Source organism: Raphanus sativus, chromosome 1 (genome assembly GCF_000801105.2).
Source record: "Raphanus sativus cultivar WK10039 chromosome 1, ASM80110v3, whole genome shotgun sequence".
Classification (NCBI taxonomy): domain Eukaryota; kingdom Viridiplantae; phylum Streptophyta; class Magnoliopsida; order Brassicales; family Brassicaceae; genus Raphanus; species Raphanus sativus.
The window spans coordinates 780,776-798,868 of NC_079511.1; the positions used below are offsets into that span (position 1 = coordinate 780,776).

General features: G+C 35.0%; 4 protein-coding genes across 7 annotated transcripts; all 4 read left to right on the forward strand.

Moving 5' to 3' along the window:
- Window positions 1-76: 76 nt before the first annotated feature.
- Window positions 77-2,235, forward strand: LOC108841885 (protein REVEILLE 3). The gene is made up of 8 exons (XM_018614669.2): window positions 77-563; window positions 667-724; window positions 904-1,027; window positions 1,131-1,265; window positions 1,364-1,465; window positions 1,547-1,659; window positions 1,742-1,801; window positions 1,885-2,235. The coding sequence occupies exons 1-8, from the start codon at window positions 355-357 to the stop codon at window positions 1,915-1,917; spliced, it is 834 nt and encodes a 277-aa protein (XP_018470171.1). The 5' UTR covers window positions 77-354; the 3' UTR covers window positions 1,918-2,235.
- Window positions 2,236-3,264: 1,029 nt separating this feature from the next.
- LOC108812627 (probable serine/threonine-protein kinase At1g01540) lies at window positions 3,265-6,204 on the forward strand. The gene is made up of 7 exons (XM_018584944.2): window positions 3,265-4,363; window positions 4,662-4,766; window positions 4,891-5,013; window positions 5,105-5,275; window positions 5,346-5,475; window positions 5,571-5,780; window positions 5,861-6,204. The coding sequence occupies exons 1-7, from the start codon at window positions 3,822-3,824 to the stop codon at window positions 5,963-5,965; spliced, it is 1,386 nt and encodes a 461-aa protein (XP_018440446.1). The 5' UTR covers window positions 3,265-3,821; the 3' UTR covers window positions 5,966-6,204.
- A 1,710-nt stretch (window positions 6,205-7,914) lies between these two features.
- On the forward strand, window positions 7,915-10,022 carry LOC108811043 (protein BPS1, chloroplastic). 4 transcript variants are annotated; one of them, XM_018583127.2, is made up of 4 exons: window positions 7,915-8,096; window positions 8,242-8,293; window positions 8,411-8,450; window positions 8,779-10,022. In XM_018583127.2, the coding sequence occupies exon 4, from the start codon at window positions 8,794-8,796 to the stop codon at window positions 9,844-9,846; it is 1,053 nt and encodes a 350-aa protein (XP_018438629.1). In that variant the 5' UTR covers window positions 7,915-8,096; window positions 8,242-8,293; window positions 8,411-8,450; window positions 8,779-8,793; the 3' UTR covers window positions 9,847-10,022. The 4 variants fall into 4 exon arrangements, with proteins under 4 accessions (XP_018438629.1, XP_018438624.1, XP_018438618.1 ...); XM_018583122.2 differs by having other exon boundaries at window positions 8,242-8,288; XM_018583116.2 differs by lacking the exon at window positions 8,411-8,450.
- Window positions 10,023-15,236: 5,214 nt separating this feature from the next.
- On the forward strand, window positions 15,237-17,824 carry LOC108856584 (uncharacterized). Its single transcript, XM_018630426.2, has 3 exons — window positions 15,237-16,232; window positions 16,984-17,535; window positions 17,618-17,824. Exons 1-3 carry the CDS (start codon window positions 15,342-15,344, stop codon window positions 17,726-17,728), a joined length of 1,554 nt encoding a protein of 517 aa, XP_018485928.1. The 5' UTR covers window positions 15,237-15,341; the 3' UTR covers window positions 17,729-17,824.
- Window positions 17,825-18,093: the final 269 nt, after the last annotated feature.

Consider the following 18,093-nt stretch of genomic DNA (forward strand, 5'->3'; position numbering starts at 1 on the left):
TCGCGGCAGCAACTAATTAACTGATTGCAGTCGTCAGACGCGTGGCGCTTTTTGAGCCGTTGATATGTGACGTTAGGCTCTGCTTTTTACTTATATAATGACGTCAGTGTATGCAGACGGTTGTCCACATGTCTTGAAATTGATAGTCCCACGCTGTGAACCAGAGCAACCGGCTCCTTACACGTGTTCGGCTAAAATCCATTTCCCTTTATAATCTATACCCCTTACTCTTCTTCTCCCTAAAATGGTATAGTACTAGCAAGCAAGAGACTCTCTTTCAGACTTGAAAGTGAACTTCCGAGTTTTATGGTCTCAATAAACCCTTAGCCATTTTCGTTTGTTTCCACCACCCCCATGAATATGAATTTATCAGGTTTCGGTACTACTCTACCTCATACGATAACGACGGCGCCTGCGACAACGATGCCTGTTTCTGCAAGGAGCCAGACGATGTCGTTCAGTGAGGATCTAACAAAGAAGATTAGAAAGCCATACACAATCACCAAGTCTAGAGAGAACTGGACGGAGCAGGAGCACGACAAGTTCATTGAAGCTCTCCATTTGTATGTCCAACGACTTCTCTCTATCTCTCTTTGCTACTTCCAAATTTCTTCTTTTGTGGTAAACTCAGCAACTCTCTCTCTCTCTACTACTGATTGATTACAGGTTTGACCGTGATTGGAAGAAAATTGAAGCCTTTGTTGGATCAAAAACAGTTATTCAGGTCTTTCTCTCTTATAGAATCTGTCTTCTATCATATCAGTGTTTTAGATTTCTGGAATTCATGTTGAAGTTACTTTCTTTTTTTCTTGAAAACTTTAATATATAAAATTTTGCAAAACCAGAGCTTATTTTTCAGAACTCTGTTTTTTTTTTTTTTTTTTTTTGTGAATTTCTATGTAGATAAGGAGCCACGCGCAGAAATACTTTCTCAAGGTTCAGAAGAATGGAACTAACGAACATCTTCCACCTCCTCGACCAAAGAGGAAAGCTAATCATCCTTATCCTCAAAAGGCTTCCAAAAGTGGTGCTTGTTTTTTTCTCTCTATCTTCCTACTCAGCTGCTTCTGTTATGTTCTTGAATTCCTATCTGATTTTCTTTTGCTTTTCTTTTTTTGGGGGTGGTGCAGTTGCTCTTTCAACTTCAAACGCATTGCTTGAACATGAGTACTTGTACACCACCACTCATCCACAACCAGTGATTTGTACTCCTAGTCATGGATTGATACGTCGGGGTGTTATTACGCCAAATCCAGTGATCAAAGGTAAATAAATATGTTATTATGTGCTTAAATTTCCAACTTTTTTTCTTTGTTTGAGCTGTTACTAATCTCAGTCAGGGTAATGAATTTGTGATTTGTAGAGGAATCGGGTGTCCCAGAGAACTGTTGCAGCACTACTAGTAGTAGTATTAGAGATAATGGGCAGAGGACGAGAACCGTTACGCAGACGGATGACCAGAAGGGTACAATGATCCTCTGTTTCTCTGCAATATTACGGATTTTTGTCTGCAATATGTTGTGCTGATTACTGTGTTTGTGTACAGTGATGATGCCGAATTTCGCTCAAGTGTACAGCTTTATAGGAAGTGTATTTGATCCACAAACAACAGGTCATGTTCAGAGGTTAAAGCAAATGGATCCAATTAATCTAGAAACGGTATGTGGCAATCGTCATCTGGCTCAAGAGTCAAAGAACATTATCTTAATTTTGTCGCTTGACAATGTTCTTTGTTCATTAGGTCCTCTTATTGATGAGAAACTTGTCTGTAAACCTGACAAGCCCCGAGTTTGAAGAACAAGTAAGTGTTACTCCTCGCTTCAGATTGTTTGTTATATCTTCATTTTTGGCTTACGGGTATGATTGCTCTGTTTTTTTATACAGCGGAGGTTCATATCATCATACAAAGGTGAATAGAGAGACTAGGTTAGGTACAATGAGGAGCGAGAGAGGAAGTGAACACTGCTACTCTCTTTCTCTTCACGTGTCGAGCTCTCATTGACCGGTACTGGACCAAATGAGTGAGGCGGTTGTACTTGTACATACGAGCCAAGAGTTTAGAATATTTTGTGATCTTAGGTGTTAGATAAAGCCTGTGTAGAAAGATGTAATAGATATAGCATGTGTTTTATAATATCCAGTCGCTACTCGTTTAAGTTTTTTTTTTTATCTTTAAATATATATGGAATGGACTATGACGATCCTGGTTTTTCAAGGCTCTGAAGGCTGAACACTCTTGGTCATGTGTCTTTATGTTTCACGTTACTGTTATAAATGGGATTAACCTACTAAAACATATCAAAGAATAACTGAATTAAAATGGGCTGTGTAGAAAAGGGTTTAACGCCCAAAAGCACAGGGAAGACCTCAGGGAACATACGCGCATTCAACAACGAATAGACTAATGGTTCTGTTATAGATCTTTGGGCATGTGATCAGCCTGTGATTATTGTAATACTCCATGTGTTATGATTCTCTGTCTCTGCTGGTAAAGAAATGCATGCACTCTTCGCATGTATAAAGATTTTTTGTTTGTTTCTTTCTTTTGATTCTTGAACATGGTTCATATTAAATGCAGAGGAGAGAGAGAGAGAGAAAACCAAGCTATGGTGGTTCGTTTTATAGGTCTAGCCCAGTACAAACAACGTTCAAATTGAATGACATCCTAATTATGAAATACATAAGGCAACTATTCAAACCAATTTATACGGGCCATAGCCCATTTTCCATGAGAACAAATGAACAATGATTATCAGTTGTTTGGGAGATATGAGTACATTCGATTTATAATGTCCTGATTCTTAATTGTTTTCTTCCTATCACTTATGACGCCTTTCATTTAATTCTAGTTTCGGAAATAATCAAATAACTATCAGTCAGTCTCATATGATAGATTTTGCCTACTTACCAACATACTTCATGATTTTACCCTATATATATATATATATGATAATTTTGTTATATGAAAAAGTTAAGGTAATGTGACGTGTTGAGATATTAATTTATTGTAATCTGAAACATTACTTAGTTGGTATGAAATGAATAATTGAATATGATAGAGCGATAATGGGTTTTGTCTTTTTAGCCCCACCCCCATTTTAGGAGGCAACCTAAATATTCGAGGCCACACCAAAAAAGTTATTCTCTCTCAATTCATTGCTAAACTTTTTAATAGAAAAACCGACTTTAGATGTACTTTTTTCTAACAAAAGTTATTTATTCACTTAATATGTGTTACAACTTACAAGAGGATATCCATATCTAAAACAAAAACAAACTATGTTAAGAAAAAAAGAGGAGCAAAAATGTTAAGGTCGAGATTGAGTGAAAAAAAAGATGTAAATCCGGGCAGAGATTGAATGAATACACTGCACAGAAACCGTACCTCACCATAACACACACTAACGGCTATCTATCGCATCGTCACGTCGTCATTGATTGATGCATCCAACGGGCCTCTGCATTTACCCAAACTCTAGCGTTCTTCAGGACAACAAGAAGGTGGAGAAGGGTAGCACGGTCATTTTGTTTCAAACCACTCTCACCGTCAGACGACAGATATAATTACATGGAGACAGAAACTCAAAAAGACAGCTCATCCCTCCCTCCACACACAGTTCACTGAAAGCCCTCCTCTTCTTTAAATTCCCCTTCTTTCATTTATTTAAAATTTTTATTTAATAAAATCTTGTGTTCTGTTCCTTTAATATTCCTAGATTCCTTGATTTCGATTCAACACTCGATGCGGTGACAAATCCATAGATAGATAGAGATATTTGGCGCCGGAGGTTTCGGACATTTTATTCGCCTTTGAGAAGAAGATGTCGTTGTTCGATGCTGCTTTCGTCAATACGGAGCTCTCTAAACCGACGTCGATCTTCGGTCTCCGGCTATGGGTCGTCATCGGAATCTTACTCGGATCTCTTATAGTCATCGCCCTCTTCCTCCTCTCCCTCTGCCTAACCTCTCGCCGCAAAAACCGCAAACCGAGAGCCGATTTCGCTTCCGCCGCCGTCGCTACGCCGCCGATTTCTAAGGAGATTAAAGAGATCGTTCCGGCGGAGATCCAGGTGGATATAGGGAAGATGGAGCATCGAGTGGTGTTCTCGGATCGAGTGTCGAGTGGAGAGAGCAGAGGAACAGCGAGTGCGAGCGAGACGGCGTCGTATTCGGGGAGCGGGAACGTAGGGCCGGAGGTTTCGCATCTGGGATGGGGAAGGTGGTATACACTGAGGGAGCTGGAGGCGGCGACGAATGGGCTGTGTGAAGAGAACGTGATAGGAGAAGGTGGTTACGGGATTGTGTATCGTGGGGTTTTGACCGACGGTACTAAAGTCGCCGTCAAGAACTTGCTTAATAACAGGCACGTTTTTTTTACAAAATTGTTTTCTTCTCTATTGGTTCAGTTTGATCCTTTACTCTCGTTTCTATTTTTAGATGCATCCAAGTAAGGTGTTTAAAGGAGGGTTTTATGTGAATAAGATGAGGGTTAACTGCCTTCTTGCGTAGGATTGTGCTTCTTCTTATTGAATTCATATGTTTGTATATAGATTATTATGTCATGGGTGGTTTTGATGGGTAACGTACGTCTATGCTTTTGGATTTTTGGTCTCTCTCTATCAAGTGTAAGATTTGAAAGTGCTTTATTATAAGAATTACAGGGGACAGGCAGAGAAGGAATTCAAAGTAGAAGTGGAAGTGATTGGGCGTGTACGACATAAGAATCTCGTTAGGCTTTTAGGTTATTGCGTTGAAGGTGCTTACAGGTAAAAACCATGCTGCTCCTGCTGCTGCTGCTGCTCATTGTTCCTTTTATTTTTTTATTTTTTAAAATTGAAGAAAGAAATGTTGTGATACTAATGTCTTTTAAGTTCTCTCTACTTATTACAGGATGCTGGTGTATGACTTTGTGGATAATGGCAATTTGGAGCAATGGATTCACGGTGATGTTGGTGATGTCAGCCCTCTTACTTGGGATATCCGTATGAACATTATACTCGGGATGGCTAAAGGGTAAGTAAATTAGATTCTTTAAGGTCTCTCGCAATCCCACTATATATTTGTAGTCGTCTATCTTTCTAGCAGTGGTATATCTTGTGTGTAGATTGGCATATTTGCACGAGGGTCTTGAACCAAAAGTGGTTCACCGAGACATAAAATCGGGAAATATATTACTTGATCGCCAATGGAATGCTAAGGTTTCGGATTTTGGACTTGCTAAGCTCTTGGGTTCCGACAGCAGTTATGTGACAACCCGTGTCATGGGAACCTTCGGGTAATGATCATGCTAGACAAAATCTTTATGAAACTGAATCTTTGGGAAATAACTTGTGCTACTTGTTCAGTTATGTAGCACCGGAATATGCATGCACCGGAATGTTGAACGAGAAGAGTGACATCTACAGCTTTGGAATATTAATCATGGAGATCATCACTGGGAGAAACCCTGTTGATTATAGTCGCCCTCAAGGAGAGGTATGTCTTTTGTGGACCCTCCTTGTTTCTATTCCCCTTTTTAGATTTTTATTACATGTTTTTTTCTTATTCTTTCTTTGTGTGTTTGGTTTTAGACGAATCTAGTGGACTGGTTGAAAACAATGGTAGGAAACAGAAGATCAGAAGAAGTAGTTGATCCCAAAATAGCGGAACCACCGTCCTCAAAGGCTCTTAAACGAGTGTTGCTAGTTGCTTTGCGTTGTGTGGATCCAGATGCAAACAAGAGACCTAAAATGGGGCATATCATTCATATGCTTGAAGCTGAAGACTCACTCTATCGCGATGTAAAGCACTGTTTTGTCTTTATATATATTTTTTTTTGCGAGCTAAATAATGTCTAATGGTGAGGCGATTTTTTCCCCAGGAACGCCGAACAACGAGGGACCATGGAAACCGAGATAAGCAAGAGACAGCGGCTAGTGAAAGTGGGGAGAGCGGTTCACGGCATCATCAGCAAAAGCTAAGATGAAAAAGAGGATCATTTTAAGTGACTTTGCTTCTCACGCACACGACCCATTCCATTTCAATTGATTCTTATTATTATTGTTGTTGTGTTACTTTCACTCACATAATATTTTTCATTCTTTGGCTCTTGAGTTACGTCTGATTAACCTCTCTTTTTTTGTTTTTTCTCTTTTGTAATCTGTTGCCAACGATCACATGTCATATATATATATAAATTATAAAAATGTAATTGTTTTGGACCAACCTCGACGCTATGTTCGTGCCGTTGCATAACACGATTGGTGGATGGATCAAAACTTATCGCTTTAAGAACCGGCATGGGGGCAAAATGGACCCACAAGGATGCTTTAAGATAGTGTGATTGTGTTTATTAACAATTAAGTATTGTCGTGTGTATGACAGTATGAACCCACTAAATTATGGACTTATGTATGTGCGATTATTATCTTGAAAATTTCCGAGTTGCAAGAGTTTAAAACAGACTAAGGGCCTGACTGGTGCAGTTACGGGAGTTTGCGGGTGCGGGTGGTTACGGTTTTAAGCGTTTTTTAGAGATTTGTACGACTGGTACAGCTGTTAGAAATGGTTGCGTTTGCGGGACTCTTATGACTGGTAAACTCCCAAACGCAACATCTGTTAAATAATAATTTAACAATATTTACATTTTATGTAATTATAAAAATATAAAAAATCATAATAATATGATAAATATAAAATTTATATTTATAAAATCATATTATTCAATTTTAAAAATTTATAGAAAAGATTTTAGTTTTGAATTTTTAAAATATAAATTGAAATATAATATGAGTACATTTTACAATTTCTATTATTTCAATTGAAAATTTTTATTGGATATTTTTAGTATGATTTTTATTTATTCTGTTTTTAAAGAAAAAAAATTTATCTTCCCGCAACCGCCCGCAACCGCAAATGCTAGCTGGAACCAGCTTTTGATTTTAAAAGGTTCGGAGTGGTTTGGAGCGGTTTGTAGCATTTTTTGCGATTGTTTCGAAATGCCAATAACCGCTATAAACCGCAAAAGCTGCGTTTGCGGGTGGTAGCGGGAAAACCAGTCAACTCCTAAAAATTTATAAAGAAGTTGGATTAACTAGCTTGTGAACACAAGATAAGTGCACAGTCGTCACCCGAGCGACGACTAGAGTGTCTTCACGTGTAGGAGGATTAAAACTAAGAGGTAGACGACATACAAGTAATATTTTTTTTATAAAAGGGTAAAAGAAAATATCAAATGCGAATGTGTATAATTTTCATAAGTCATTCCATTTTCTGATACATGGATATTTCTTAAAGAAAACTAATGTCATCCTAACAAAGCTTTTTGTATTGAGTATGAAAAAATGCATGTGTCGCGTACCCAAACGTCAGAACTCAAAATGTATGTATACATGCACCTTTTGAATTTTGTTTGCTGGCAAAACAACATATAAAAATAGTAATGTTCATTAACCAAACATATTTTTTTCATATTGTAAGTTTTATGTTCTGTTTTTCCGAGGCTCTTAATAGTAATGCAAATATTAAATATCAGAAACCCAAAATTTCATACAGGAGCAGGCCTTTGGGAATGTCATTTACAAAAACTATTTTCTCCCCATGGTTAATTTTGCAAAAAACAAAAAGAAACTATTATCTCCCCATGATTGGAAAATGTTAATTCTAAAAAATTAATCAAATGATTTAGGTAGAAGAAAATAATAGACCACAAAATAATGTTGAGCCGTTGGATGAGAGCAGGAAAGAATATTCAATTCATCCGCTGGCCAGAATTGACTTTTTCGTATTTCATACAGTAACGCAACAAGTAGGCAACTAGAAATGTGCGTTCCTTCCTACTAGAATAAAATAAGAAACACGTAAACGCCTTCTTCATTTGTCATTTAAATGGTACGTCACAGACCTGTAACTGAAACATAATCGCATTTCCTCTCTCTATCGTCTTTTACCAAATCAACGTCAAACCTAATAACATTTATTTTTCCTTTTGATGATAATCTGAAAGAAACACGGCAAAGCTGATTGTGGTTCTAGTCATATAAGAACAACGCCTTTCTTATCTTTCCTCGAAATTTCTCTGACCGCCCCTCTCCAGTTTATTGTCCTTTGATTTTGCGGTAAGAACACACCTACCGTTGATCTTATCTTGTCTCCTCCATTTGCTTTTAATTACTTTTCTTAATCTCTCTGATATTTCTGCTTTTAGTTTCCATCTCTGATTTCTTATCTCTCTCTCTCTCTCTCTTTCTCTCTATTGCACAGAAACACTTGTATCAGGCGAATCCCAGTTTCGTTCTTCTTCACTTTAGGTAAGGTTCGATTAGTCTTCCCTCTTCAGAGTTGTTGATTTATGATTCGTTTGCTTTCTAATGATAATTATGTTTTCGATTTGATCTATTTTTCTGTGTGAATTTTTGGATATGAAATTCAGATCTGTAAGATACAGACATGATGATGAATATTTTATTCGGGTATGTTACTGTTAGAGAAATAGAGCTATTATTCCCTTTCTTTTAGGGGTTGACTTTACTCTTAGATCTATTGATCTGTAAGATACTTAACAGATCTGTATGTGAGTGAGGGATTTAATTATCTACCATCGGATTTTGGTTTTGCACCTGTTGCTTCTTTTTACCTTTGTTTTTTTGATTTATGATGAAAAATCCAAAAGATATAAACTTTCACAGAGAAATTGCTATTAACAATTTGCTCTTTGTGTTGGTATTTTTTTTTATATAGATTCAATTTTTATTTGTTTTATTAAGATGTATGATCTTTGCTCTCCTTTCGTTGCTGCAGTTGAAACTTTATAAGATGGCTCGTCCACAAGACCCTCCACGCGGTTTCTTCCCTTTTGGAAACCCCTTCAGGAACCTCTCTTCCAAGAACCCTGTACTATCCTCTAATCTTCTCTCCCTCTTGAACACTTTCGAGACCAACTTAGCTTCTTCCATTACCAAGCTTGTCCCCAAGGAAAAGTCCCAAATCCTCACTCTTTCATGGATGAGCCAAGCTATGGTATCTCTTTGCCAGACCCACGATGCTATCAAGACTCTTATAACCGCTCTTGAGCTTCCTGTCTCTGATTGGGAGGACAAGTGGGTCGATGTCTACCTAGACATCAGCGTCAAGCTCCTTGACCTCTGCAACGCCTTTAGCTCTGAGCTTAGCCGCCTCAACCAAGGCCATCTCTTTCTCCAGTTTGCTTTGCATAACTTGGACACGAACGCTCCTCAGAATCTTTCCAAAGCTCAATCGTCCCTCGACTCCTGGAAGCGACACATCGTTTCCAAGAACCCGAGGTTGGAAAGCTGTCATTCAATCCTGACCAGCCTTGTTCAGACCTTGAATCTCCCCAAGGTGAAAAACTCTGCCAAAGGAAAAGTCCTGATGCGTGCTCTTTACGGTGTCAAGGTCAAGACTTTGTACATTTCTGGTGTCTTTGCTGCTGCCTTCTCAGGTTCATCGCAGAACCTGCTCTACGTCACGGTCTCAAACGACCTTCCATGGGCACCATCCTTCATGCAAATGCAGAACACGATGAACGCAGAGATCAAGAGCATCTTTTTATCTGACGGTTTAACCGTTATGAAAGAGCTCGAGGCTGTTGATTCAGGTGTTAAGGAACTTGCTCCTGCGATCCAACAAGGGTCAATAGATCCCATCGTGCTGCAGCCATTGAAGGACTCGGTCACGGAGTTAACGAGTGGGATAGACCTTGTTTCAAAGGAGGTGGATTGCTTCTTCAAGATTCTCTTGTCGGGGAGAGACACTTTGCTGGAGAACCTCAGGTCGATGGGCGCATCAACGGTACCGCAGGCAACATCACCAAAAAAGGCTGCTGGAAAAAAGCAGAGAGGATTCTGATAAAGTGGTATTGTGTGAATAGATGGTATTGTAAGTGTTCCATCTTGGTCGTCAATGTATTATTATTAGGTGCTTGTCATATTGTGGTCGTTTGTAAGAGACGCAGGGAAACTATTACTATTTGTATAAGAAAAAGGTTTTATCAACTTATATATCTAATCTATTAATTTGGACCTCATGTGTGATATTTTAGTTCTGGGCCTATTGAAACAGTCATCTATCTTATTAAAACAGAAGTTCTCGGCCTCATGTGTGGTACACTTTAAAATTAACCTTAAGATTTGTAAAATATTTATAACCTAATGCCGCTGAAATAATTAATAAGCCTAATTTTAAGGATTTTGTATTTTCCTAATTTAATGCATAATTTCTTAAATTAATTCCACAACAAATTCATAATAAATCTTAAATTTAATGTGCATTAATACTATAAACAAATAAATTAACTCTTTCCATAATTATGTAATACATTTTAAAGAACAAATTTAAAGTGAAAGCAAATATTTATACAAAAAAAATATTTATACGGTCACGGATCAAACTATAAAAATAAACAACAACATCGTAAAATTATTTTAATAGAAATTATATTTCAAAAATGTTTATATATTTTATATATTTTTTATTTTTTTTATTTTTTTAAGAGATACTAAGATTTGGGGATTGGAAAAAATTATGATCCACCCCTATTTTATTTTAGTTTAAAATTTATATCATAATATTTTATTAAACTTATAATTTTAATTTTTATTATAACTGTAAAGATTAATTTTTGATCTAAATTTATATTTAAATAATACAAATACATATAATTTAATATAAACAAAAAAACTAAAATATAAATAAATACCCGTCCGGTCGGACGGGTCAAGTTCTAGTTAATATTAAATATAGTCACATATTATCCGATAGTTATATATACTAACCGGTTTTAATCCTTTACAAAAATCTATACTATTATTTATGAAGTAATTTTGCTTACTTGTCATATTTTCCATGATTTTAGCTAATTTTGCTTATTTGTCATATTTTTATTAAGTTTAAACTAAATTATCATTGATGTATTATTTGTTTTGAGCTGAGTCAATAAATCATTAATTTAAAATAATAGTCTTGATGAATATTTTATATAAATAAAAACGAATTTTATTTTATTAATATTAAATTTATATGTTATATTAACTTTTCTTATTTGTCATATTTTTATTAGGTTTTAGACTTTTAGATAGGTTATTAATTTATTATTAGTTTCTAACTATTCACTAATTTATTTTAATGATATAAAGTTTATATGTTATATGCTATATTAAATAATTGATTACAAAATAATATTTATTACCCACACTAGGCAATTACTATCTAATATTTAATATTTAGATATAATTCATGTTGATTTTAATGATATAATTCATGTTGTTTTTTTTAATATTTAGTTACATCTTGGATAGTGATATTTATTTGTTTAATATCACTATCTCTAAGATATGAGTGTTTTAAAAAAACTTAACACAATAATAAATATATATTTTGATAAAAAGTATTTGACATATATAAATATTTAATGTTTGATTTAACTATTTAAAACATAAATAATAATTTATTACGCTGGTTTTAGATTAATAAGACATAAACTAATAAGTATTTATAAGAAATTTATGCCCGCATATGCGGGCAAAACACCTAGTATATTAATATACTCTAAGAACCTAATTTCATGGCGTAACCGAATTTGCATTTGTCTACTTGCAACAATCCAACTAATATCTTCAACAAGTCAAATAACTTCATCTTTCACTAACACATTTCTAAACCATAATCGAATTTTCATTGCTCTACTTACGACACTTTCAACTAATATCATGATTTACATATATACATATATATACTATGAATTTGTTTCAAATTTTTAATCCAATTGACTCGCCCTAATTATACCTGAAAAATAGATGACGAAACACATTTTTTTAACAAAATGATGATTGATCTTTTTGTGGCAAAACTTCTTTCAACTATAGTTACTCATGTTAGCATCCATTGTTCTATTTTTTTTTTTTTTACGTCGAACCCCATGTTTTATTAATTCAGTCGGAAGAGGTTTGCTTTGTGAGCTAACCATCCTGGAATGTCTGAGTCAACATGGGAAAAGATAGAATTTTGTAGCCGAGCAGCCTTTGCAAGAAGGTCTGCTCTTACATTGCGCTCTCTAGCGATAAAAGAAATTGAAAAACTAGTAAAAGATGCTTGGATATGAATGAATTCATTCCATTCTGAAGCCATTGCTGGCCAATCTTCTTCATCATTAATCAGCTTGACCAGCTGAAGACAGTCCGATTGAAAGGACATTGATGTTAATCCTAGTTGCAGGGAACTTCTCATTGCAGAAAGCAAGATGTTGAACTCCGCGCGCAAAGGAGAGAGGACTTGGTTCATGCCAATGGACCCATACGCGTGCGTTCCATTATCCAAGTCGAAGACGAAACCACCTCCCGAAACTGTCGAGTTTGTCACCCAGGATGCATCCACTTGGCATCTTGGTAGTGGTGACTCGTTCGTCAGATTTTCAGTGATTGTGTCTATAGTTTTTCCGGCCACTTCCGCTCCTGGTAGCACTCTCCAATTTTCCTCCTCTCGGGTAGCGTGTGCGACCGTATCTGGTGGGAGAATGTCATTGCCATTGAAAGTTTTATCGTTTCTAGATTTCCATATGAACCATGCGATCCATGGAAATCGAGCGATGACATTCTCCGGGGTTCCATTTTGCTTGGCACATAGCATTATGACTCTTACATTTACGTTCACTGACCTTAATGAACCGTAATGTTATACCTTTGTTCTGGTGTGAATCCAACTAGCTCCTTCATTAACTCCAAGGTTTAAAAAGATGAAGATGACATCATGATATTTGCATCAGTCTTCAGCCAAATTACTCTATCTATCATTTTGAAAACAAAAACATATATCAAATAGTCCAACTAATGAAAGATAATAATTAGTTCAAGTTCTATTTCATCTACGGTATAATCTCTTTAAATTAATACTCTATAAACTACTATACATCAAAAATTTATATAAAATAATATAATTTTATAGTCTCAAATTGAGTTTTTGGCTCAATTAGTATATCGATAAATTAATAAAAATTTATAATTTTGGTGTAATCCTAACATTATTAATTTATACAGGTTTCACTATAATAGTTTATCATGACATACAAACATTGTATAAAAGGAATTATATGTGTATCTTATCATAGTTTCGAAACTGAAGTCAACTGCTTACAAATCCAAAATCTAAACAACTATAATTGATAATATCAAAAATTCTGAAAATCTAAAAAATTATAACAATAAATAGTTACCCCATCAAATATACTTACAATCTAAAAAATTATGCCACTTTATTATAAAAAGAATCTAAACTAAATTTTACTATAAATCATTAAATTAATAAAAATTACAAGCAATAACGACCTAGCCAGATATACTTAAAATCTAAAAATATACCAATTTGTTATAACCAAATATAATGTAAACCTATTCTATTAAAACAAAACATAACATGTTGATAAAAGTTATGTCCAATTATGTAATTCATTTATTTAAGAAACTATTTTATCAAATTAAAATTAATATTAAACACAAATATGATTACAAAAAAATCTTAAATATAAAAATTAAATTTTTAAAAATATTGAAATAAAAAATATATCCGTCATTTTAAAAGACAGGTCAGAATCTAGTAAAGCTTTATATATAATAGTGTTCTAAAAGTTGTTGAGATTGATACCATTATCAACGAGATCTTACATCCAACAGTTCCCCCCCCCCCCCCCCCCCACAAAACCGCTATTTCAGAATATTACAAAGTGGATTAATTCGAAAGCATACTACACTGGGTTTGAATACTTTCATACTAGTATTAGGGGTGTACCAATCGTTATATTCCACCTGTAAACCATTTAAACCGAAATCCAATTTCAGAATGGTCAAATAGTAATCATATTTTTAACTCTTAATTCTATATTGCAATTATTAATGACTCTATTAGCTCATTTTATTTTGTCATAATAAACTGTTAAAATCATATTATTGGAATCATATCAAAACTATTAAACAAAAATATATCACGGATATGAGGGAAGTTATAAACTTATGGTATGGGTAAATAAGAGTATGGTACTGCCTAAATAAAACATATCACTAAAAATGAGGCATGTTGTGTGTGAACCGTTTTAATATACCTAACTAGCTAACTTATTGGTTATACACTTTAGAAACAAAAGGAAGTAAACTGTGATCGATTACATAGTTGAGGGTTTCTGTAAGATGATAGTATATTTATTTGGTTTTGAATTTTTCTTTCTGAATGAATGAGTTTCTTATAGTATTATTTTTATCATTAGCGAGTGCCCAAATTTGGTATTATATTTTCTCTTTTACATTTTCCCTTTTCTCGAAAAGATGTTATTTAAAAAGATCAGATATTATACTTCAATTGATTATATGTTTAAAGGAAAGTAAGATAAAATTTAATATCCCTCAATATTTATAAATTCTCAAATATGTTTTTATTTTCAAATTCATTTCTCCACAATAACAATAAAGATATATATTAGTAAATAATGTAAACTATTATTCTAATTATGTTTACATATTTTAAAATAAATTTAAGAGACTCACTGGATTAAGATTTAAATGAATTTAAATGAATACCAAATCCAAAAATTTGAGATTTGAATAGATTTCGTAAGTTTGTTATTATAATTTTAAGATGATTGGAAGAAAGTTCAGGATAATTTAAAATAAAAAAAAATTATATTTTAATTGTTTACTATAACTTAGTTTATGAAATATATAAAAAATAAAAGATATTTATTTTATTTCATTTAAATTTTTAACACTTGAATCAAACTCTATTGAGAGAGAATAAACAAAAAACAAAATTTTAATTGGTATATACCCAACCGAATCCGGATCAAATCTAACTTATTATGATCAAACATATGATAAAAAGAAATAAGTGATCACGAAAAGTAGTCATTGACTATCCTGATATAGAAGTATTGATAGGGGTGTAATCGATACACAATAGTCAAAATACTCATATGACAACTTACCAAGTTTACAGATTACATATTTACAACATAGGATAAATAAGGAATCCAAACAAAATTACATCTTTGCATATCATGGATTCCTTTGTTCTTGTACAAGTATAAATATATAAAATTAAATTTCAAATATAAAAAGACTTATATTTGTTTGAATTAAAATAAATTAATGGGTCAGAGGAACAAAGGAATCCATAATATCCATTTTCATAGGATAAAGACAAAAAAAAGTAACGATTGTATAAATGAAAAAACCGTTTTTATATTTTCTCCATCTCCTCCTTTATAAGAAGAGCTAAAAGCTCTCTATAAAAACGTCACCAGCAGCAGTAACCAACGAATTCTTCCTCCTTCTCCGTTGGGTAAAAAACCCTTATTGGCAGCCATGGGAGACGACAGGAGAGATCAAAAGGCATTTTGTTACGAGAAAGCTAAAACGTTTTCATGTAACTCCTCACATTCTTCTTCTTCTTTGTTTAGGCTTATCACGAAGCTAGTCTTAACTTTCGCCGTTATATTCTGCTTCCAATTCGTTTTCTACTCTTTCGATTTCACCTCCTACACTCCACCTCGTTCTCTCATCAAAATCGCGGTTCCCCCAGTCGGATCCGGATCCGGATCTTACACGAGTGATCCAAAACCCGAAGAAGAAACGCAGATAAAACACGTCGTTTTCGGGATCGCTGCGTCCGCGAAGCTGTGGAAACGCCGTAGAGACTACGTGAAGCTCTGGTGGAAACCCAACGGCGAAATGAAGGGCGTCGTTTGGTTGGACAAACACGTCGACGACGACGACAACGACACCGTTTCCACCGGTCTCCCTCTTATCAAAATCTCTTCCGACACGTCCAAGCTCAAATACGAATACCCAAAGGGCAACCGAGCGGCTCTCAGACTAACGCGAATCGTGTCCGAGACAGTGAGGCTTTTAAACGGAACAGAGTCCGAGAAAAACGTGAGGTGGATCGTGATGGGAGACGACGACACCGTGTTTTTCACGGAGAATCTTGTTAGTGTTCTGAGAAAATACGACCACAAGCAGTTCTATTACATTGGAAGCTCGTCGGAGAGTCACATTCAGAATATTAAATTCTCTTACGGGATGGCTTACGGTGGAGGGGGGTTCGCCATTAGCTACCCATTGGCTAAAGCGTTGGAGAAGATGCAAGATCGTTGTATTCAGAGATACCCCGAACTGTACGGCTCCGACGATCGGATTCATGCTTGTATGGCGGAGCTTGGTGTTCCTTTGACTAGAGAAGTTGGCTTTCATCAGGTTTGTCCTCTGCTTTGTTTTGGTATGTGTATCTTTTTTTTTTCAATTCATATTTTATTTTCAAACTACTATGATAATTTTCTCCTTTTGAAGATCTACTGCACCTTTTATTTTTAAAATCCCCATATCTCAACCATTTTTTAAAAGTTTTTCTAGCAATAATATGGTTAAATTTCCATGATTTCTGTTTGTTTATTAAACGCAAGATTCTAACCTAAATTTCATTTAATCATTGTAACGAAATATTATGTTTATATTTTCATTAATATCCGCGGATACTAGTGAATTTTGATAGTGTGAAAACTGTTACGATCATAGTCATTTTTATGTTGATTCTGATCTATATTTTTTTTCTTTTAAAATGCTCACATTAGCCTAAAATTTAAATGAATTTATTATCACGACAATTTCGGCATAGATATAGGTTCTAGTCTCCCATAGTCATTGCTTAGTTGCTTAGGTTCTAAAAGCCTCTGTACTTCTAGTCAAAAATATAGTTAGTTGTTAGCTACGTGTTAATCTTACATTCCTCCGTGCATTTAGAATTTTATTTATACGGCTTTTGTTACCTTTTTTTGTGATAGATCTAGTGATATCTTAAAACCAAATCTTACGCTAATCAAATCAAATCATACAAATCAAAATATATCGATATTCGGAATCTTTGTTCCCTTATTTATCGATTTGCTGCATATTGTTGATAGTCTTACTGACGATATTTTTCTTTTGTTAATTAATGATGATGCAACAGTTTGATTTATATGGGAAACTTCTGGGCCTACTATCAGCCCATCCATTAGCTCCAATTGTCTCTATGCACCATCTAGACATAGTGGATCCAGTATTCCCAAACATGGGCCGAGTCAACGCCATGAAACGTTTCATGGTTCCAGCCAAACTTGATTCAGCGAGCCTCACTCAGCAATCTGTTTGTTATGACACTATACACCATTGGACTGTGTCTGTCTCATGGGGATACACAGTTCAGATTATACGTGGTGTATTGTCAGCTAGAGAGATGGAGATCCCGACACGCACATATATAGATTGGTACAAACACGGAGACGCCAAAAGCTACGCCTTTAACACACGTCCTTTCAGCAAGAACATGTGTCAACGTCCACGCGTGTACTTCCTCTCCAACGCGCTTCCTGATTCGGCCTTACACAGAACTGCAAGCGACTACGTGAGGTGGCATGACATGTGGGATCTTGAATGTGACTGGGATATGTCGGATCCTTCTAGCATCGAACGGGTTATAGTTTATAAAAAACCCGATCCCGATAGATGGAACAAAAATAAGGTTAGTAATTATATTACCTGTTTTCTCTTAATGCTGTATATGATGATGTTATTGATTGATTCTTGTTTTTGGTGCAATTTAGGCTCCGAGAAGAGATTGTTGTAGAATATTGCCTACGAAAAGGAATGGGACGATGGTGATTGATGTTGGAGCTTGTGAAGATGATGAAATTGTTGAATTCTCTGTCAAATAGTGTATTTTTTTTTCTATTTTTGTTTTGGTCTCACTACCTTATCTTAGTGTAACTTCCACACAAAACTATAGAGAAGAGCCATTTTTCGGAATTAAATTCCAACTGATGCATGTATGATATTGATATGTTCGCAAGTTATTTCTGTTGATATGATATGCGAAGAGAATAAATGTTTTTTCTTTTTGAGAATAAATGTTTGTTTAATTATTTTTAAAATCGTCAATATGTTATCTTCGCATATCACATCTAAGGATTAAGTATAGCCTGAAAATAACGTACAACACCGCCCGTTTGGTGAAAAGCGACGATAGCTCCGGTTCGTTGGGTTAATATGACGTCAGTGAGCAGTGTTTTTTTTTTTTGAC